At 37.6% G+C, this 6272-nt stretch overlaps 1 protein-coding gene across 1 annotated transcript in view; it reads left to right on the forward strand.

The window, feature by feature from the left end:
- Positions 1-6272, forward strand: part of LOC103599503 (lymphoid-restricted membrane protein-like) — a 66991-nt gene that overhangs the window by 51266 nt on the left and 9453 nt on the right. The window contains exons 16-17 of the mRNA XM_008583651.1: positions 2248-2362; positions 2798-2960. Coding sequence (XP_008581873.1) covers positions 2248-2362; positions 2798-2960 — 278 coding nt within the window. The remainder of the gene's footprint in view (positions 1-2247; positions 2363-2797; positions 2961-6272) is intronic.

The raw sequence follows: 6272 nt of genomic DNA on the forward strand, positions 1-6272 counted from the left end.
TTAGACATAAAAATCAATTCAAAATGACAACTTAAGACCTGAAACTGTAGAACTCCTAGGGAAAAAAACAGGTAAATGCTTCATGATGTCAGTCTTGGCAATGATTTCTTGGATATGACACAAAAGCGCCGCCAACAAAAGCAAAAATAGATACATGGGACTACATAAGACTAAAGAGCTTTGGCACAGCAAAGGAAATTATTAACAGAGTGGAAAGGCAACCTATGGAATGGGAGAAAATATTTATAAACCACATGTCTGATATAGGGTTAATATCCAAAATATGTAAGGAACTCCTACAACTCAACAACAAAAAATAACCTAATTTAAAAATGGGCAAAGGACTTGAATAGACATTTCTCCAAAGAAGACATGCAAATGGCCAGCAGGTTTATGAAAAGATATTCAACATCACTAATCATCTGGGAAATGCCAGTTAAAACCACAGTTAGATATTCTCTCACACCTGGTAGGACGGCTATTATAAAAAACAAAAAAACCCAAAAGATAACAAATATTGATGAGGGTGTAGAGAAATTGGAACTCTTATACACTATCAATGGGAATATAAAATGGTGCAGGCACTATGGAAAATGGTATGAAGATTCTTCAAAGTGTTAAAAATAGAACTACCACATGATCTAGCAATTCCACTTCTGGGTATTTATCTGAAAGAATTGAAATCAGGATCTCGAAGAGATGTTTGCATTTCCATGTTTATTGCAGCATTATTCACAATAGCTAAGATGTGGAAACAATCTAAATCTGTCAACAGATGAATGAATGAAGAAATGTGATGCACACATGCAATGGAATATTATTCGACCTTAAAAAAGAGGAAATTCTGCCACAGTGACAACATGAATGATCTTGGAGACCGTTATGCTAAGTTGAAATAAGCTAGTCACAGAAGGACAAATACTGCATGGTTTCACTTATAAGAAGTATCTAAAATAGCTAAACTCATAAGAGCAAGGAGTAGGATGGTAGTTGCCAGGGGCTGGGGGTAGGGGGACATGGGGAATTGGGGTTCAATTGGTATAAAGTGTCAGTTATGCAAGATGAATAAATTCTAGTGATCTGCTCTACGATATTCTGCCTATAGTTGACCATACTATGTTGTGCATTTAAAATTTTAAGAGGGTAGATACATTAAATGTTGCTACAGTTAAAAAAAGATACTATAAACTGTTGAAGAATGCTCAGTAGAATGTGTGTGGCAATTTAGGTACATTTTGTTTTTGTCTAGAATTTTGTTTGCTTGTTTACCGTAAACAGTAAGCAATCTGTGAGACCGTTGCCTCTCGTGTGGTCCTTCTTGTAACCAGGGCTGGATTTGTGCCAGCGTACAATGGGATTCTGACATGTGTTAACATTTGAGAGGTGTGCAAAGGACCGAAACTTGACAATATCTTCCTCGTTGCCTTGAAATTCCCAAGTTTATCATTCCTTTGAGATAAGGTTCTTATTTACGTCACATGGTTTCCAGATAATCATTGATATATTGACATGTAGCACAGATGAAATAACCTTATCAGCTAGCAGAGACCAAATACATTTTTTTTTTTTTTGTATTTTGGGGATTAGTATTGGATCCAAATGAAGAGTGACATAATGACACTAAGAGATTTGTGGTGGGGAAGAAGGGGATGGGAAGGAAGGGCTTCAGAAAAGAGAGGACTGCAGTGGAAATACCAACAGCCAAGTTTTCATCTGTGTTTGGGGCAGCCCTTCCCGTACTCATGGCAAGTATTTATACCACGATTGACAATCCTTAAGGAGAAAAGCTAAGGTCATGAAACAAAGCTCTTTTTTCTTTTCTTTTCCCTCCTCCCCCACCTTGTCTGTCATTCCTTTTTCTTTCTGTAGAAGCTAGCCATGATGTATAAATATTGTGCCTGTCACCCGGGCCTCATTGAAGGGCCATCCTCTAAGCAGTTGGCACTCAGTGCCAGGTACTGTGAATGTGCTTGCGGGGAACTGTCTACCAGTGGAAAATAGGAAACTAAATGTCCTGATCGGTAAAGTGAGGGCATCAGGCCAAGTGGTCAATAATGATTGCTTTACTTAAGCTTCTGTATTTGTGTAGCATTTATATGTATGTAAATACTTTCACTTTTTCCTCTGATCTCTGAGGAAGTGTGTTAAGTTTGAATTTGTCACAATTTCCCAGAGTGACTCTTAGTTGAAATGTCACTGACAGTTTGCGGTTTGGATTTTTTTTTTTTCTTTTCTTCCAAACTCCAGTCAGAAACAAGTAGAAGCCATTAAACAACTGCAAGAAGATGCTGTCAACCAGGAAGCCCTCCTCAGGAAGCAGCTCCAGGAAGCCAGCCAACGGCTGGAAGTGGCAGAGGAGCAGGTAGGGTGGCCCTTGACTGCGCTGTATTCAGGAGAGGTCTCTTCAGATGTCCTTAAAGCCATGAAGTAAAAATGGAGGAGGAACAAAAAAAAAAAAAAAAAAAACAAAGAGGAACTGTGAAGTTCAGTCCCTAGCGACAAGCAGTGAGCGGAGGAAGTGAAGGGGGAGTTGTAAAAGAGGCGGTGTCAGAAGCCTGCTGATGAAAGAGGTAACTTGCAGAAGGAGGCAACTTGACATATGAGGGCTTCTACTGCTGTAGAAATAGCTCAGGCACACCAAGCCCATGCAAACAAGGAATTGCAGAAGTTCAGTAGAGGCTTATCACTTCTCTGAGAAGAAAAGCACATTTTCAGTTTCATGTGCATGAGAGTGAGAGCTCATTGCTTGCTTTCCTGGCCAGACTGCTAAGATCCAGTGTTAACTATATGTATCCAGGTTAAGGATCGAGACCAGGCAGCCCACTCTGCCAATAAAAAAGCTGAGTCTTTACAGCATAAATTGGAGGAAGCAATTTCGGAACAACGGAACCTCCAAACTATAAATACTGAATTATCGAATGCTTGCCAGACACTTGAGCGGCAGACAAGAAGACTGAAAAGTGAGTAGCAGATATTCGTTTGCGTCCTAGTTCTGTCCATCCTGAGGTGGGGCATAAGAGCTACAGCCATTTTTCTAGATTACAGCTGCTGTGTTCTTGCTGAATTTATGATGACAGTGAAATGAAAAGGTGGTTGAGGGGCTTTTTGAGAGGTTTGCTTAGTGGCTAGGTACATGGATTTAACCATTCACTTTCCTTTTTGGTTGTTTGTTATGAGCTGGATTTGCCTGTGACTGTTTTTTCTTTTAAAATTAAATACAACTTCTCAATATCTCTAAAAGTAAACAGGGAGAAAAATCTTGAATGCATGAGGTATTTGAACTTGCAAATTGTATACATAATCTACCATGGTTTTATTTGCTAGTTTTTACCTATCATATGGTAGAAAAGACCCTGCTTCTCTATTTTCTAAGTGATAATGTTAGGGAATTGGGCAAAATAATTATGAATTCAATGTATATCAAGATATTAAATACATGTGAAAATTCTTTATGAATTTTAATGCATTCTTTACATACATATTTTGCATTAAACTTGGTAATATTTGTCATTTTTCTGTATTACCTAAAAGCACATATGTGTTTACTAAGGATTTATGTGAGAAGACAGTTGTCAAATTACAGGTGTCAGATTATTTATGAACCTGTTTTATTCTAGAAACATAGTATAAAAATAAAGCTTATTTATTTAGCCGTTTATCAGACAACTGCTTTTGTTTAGCCAGCTTCTTGTTCTAGCACTATAAAAGTTCTTTTTATAGAAAGTTATTTGGTTCGAGTAATAAGTAAATATAAACTTGATATAAGCTTAAACTAAGCTAGAGATGAAAATTTTCAGACTTGTGTGTGTTTGGGATTTATTGTTCCCTTTCCACTGTTACCTGAGAAGGCTCCTTAAGAGTTTAAGGAATTCTTTAGTTTTAAAATAGCAATGGTTATTCAACATTCTATTGGTATTATTTTTAAACCTTTACGAACTTGATAGTTTTCAATAATTCTAAGTATGAGTTTATTTGGATTCACTGTCAGGCAATGTAAGACATGCTTTAAGTCACATAGTCTCTATGTTATTTTATGATTGCTCAGAGGGGCAATGGAGAAGATTCCCTTGTGATTAGAACTGCTCTTATTGAGACATGAATAATAAGCATCCAAATTTGGTTTAAGCCGTGTCCACATTTAGACACTGCTCAGAGGACTAATCTGTTGCTCTAGTTATATTTATCTTTTGGTTACATCAATATTATACCCCATAGTTTTATAAACTGTTAAGAATTTATGTCTACCCCTGCCACCATGATTTCCTTATAGTACCTTCTTGGAAAAGCCAACTTTTATAACTTATCCCAAAGTATACATTCTTGATATTATGAACTTGCTGTTGTCTTTCCAGTTTATCCTCGGGGAATAATTGGTTCAATTATTAAAAGCACAAAATGAAGGCTGCCCTGGGATGTATGCATGTATTATTGTTTGCCTGCATAAACTAGGGTGGACACTTCCTTTCCGTCTTGAGTTGCTCATAACCTGCCTGGATTTATAAAATCCCTGTTTTTTATCTTTTGCTGCCCAAAGAAGGCATACATATCAGGATTTTGTCTGTAAGACCATTTGATTATAAAGATCTTTCTAATAATGCCCTGAAAAATCAAGCTTTGGGAGAAGAGGGAAATTTAAGTAGCACATATTTCCAAAATGTTCTGTTGGGCAGATATTGCAGATAGAACCTGAATAAATGTCAACAAGGTAGGACAGTTATCACACAAACACCTCCACGCACATTCTGCTATCACCACTGCCGCTCATGCTGTTTGAATTCTGAGTCACACATTTGAATTCTGAGTCAGAGAACAAAAATATTTAAATCTATTTAGCTCTTCTGAAACTCTCTGGCTAGTTTAATAAACTCATGAAGTGTTTAAAGCAACTGCTTTCTGTTCCATCTAGCAAGCTTCATCAGCACGTTGTGTGGGGATGCAGTTGGTTTCTCTAAATGTTCAGGTCAGTGACAACATGCACAATGTTCACAAACTGGATCTAGGAAGTATTTATGACATTTGATTAGAAATCCTGAACTCGATGCTGAATAAATAATATTATTAAGTTTCTGATTGCCAACGGGACTGCACCGATTTATGAAGTAATTAGTGCGCATGCTTGCTTCCATGCAGGCTGTAATTAGAACTGAAGTTTCCTGAATGATTACTTATTTTCTTTCTTCTGCTTAATTTCATTTATATCTAAGTATCTTATTACATAGGCAATAATGAATTATAAAAGGATGTTTGCTTTAAAAAGGAAATTCAAAAAGTTTAAATCTAGGGTATACATGGAACATATTAGGTGAATCTTATGTAGAGGAAACAAAGAGTAATTGATATAATCCAAATTATCACCCCTTTGCTATCATCTCTTATTCCTATCTAACATGAAAATTTCATTGAGTCACACATTTAACAGACAATGAGGGAATTACCTTTAGGAATTATAAATATTTCCTGGGGGAGAGATCCTGAGAGCTCCTGTATGTCATAATTCCTTATTTGCACCTCATATCTGCACATGAACTTTGTAGTCTAGGGAAAGCTTTCATCTAGATGATCTCACTGAACACTCTTTTAGCTTGCTGTTCATTCTTAGCATGGAGGACATGAGGTATGGATGAAGAGGGGAGGATCAAGGTAACAGGGACCCTTAAAGATAGAAGGTACTGGGGTGAGGGGCAAGGAGAAAACCAAAGCCAAATACAGCTTGCTCAACAGCTTTGATGGGATAGAAGCCCCAAGTTTTCCCAAATGAAAAAGGCAGGTATGGATGAAATAATCTAGGAAGGATAATGTCATGAGTAAGACCACCGGATTTGAAATTAAACAAACCTGTGTTCTGGCTCAAAGTCTGCAAAAGAGCAGCTGCGGAAAATTGGGCACTTTACCCCTTTGAGCCTCTGTATCCTCTTCCAATAAATGCAGTTGTTGTGAGTTATAAATAACATAACAATGCAAAATAGTAGCTGGTGTTTCGTCACGGTTGGTACACATGTTCTGCTAGAGCACATTTCTATAACGTGAATGACCTCATTTGTGATTGGTGAATGGGGAATGTCATGTTAGTATAACATGGAGGTTATATTGTTTCATTCTTGATTTTCTTGGGATTGGGATCTGGATTGGTAGGAATATCACCTTCCACAAGAAAGGAAAAGGCCCTCAGCTTGGCTGCTGAACAGGCAACAGGAGACCTGTCAGCTTTACTGTGTGAAAATTAAAAACAAGTATTTGCACCTGGGCCTCTTCCCCCCCCCCCCCCCCCCCCC

Source organism: Galeopterus variegatus, unplaced genomic scaffold (assembly GCF_000696425.1).
Source record: "Galeopterus variegatus unplaced genomic scaffold, G_variegatus-3.0.2 Scaffold2989, whole genome shotgun sequence".
NCBI classification, from domain to species: domain Eukaryota; kingdom Metazoa; phylum Chordata; class Mammalia; order Dermoptera; family Cynocephalidae; genus Galeopterus; species Galeopterus variegatus.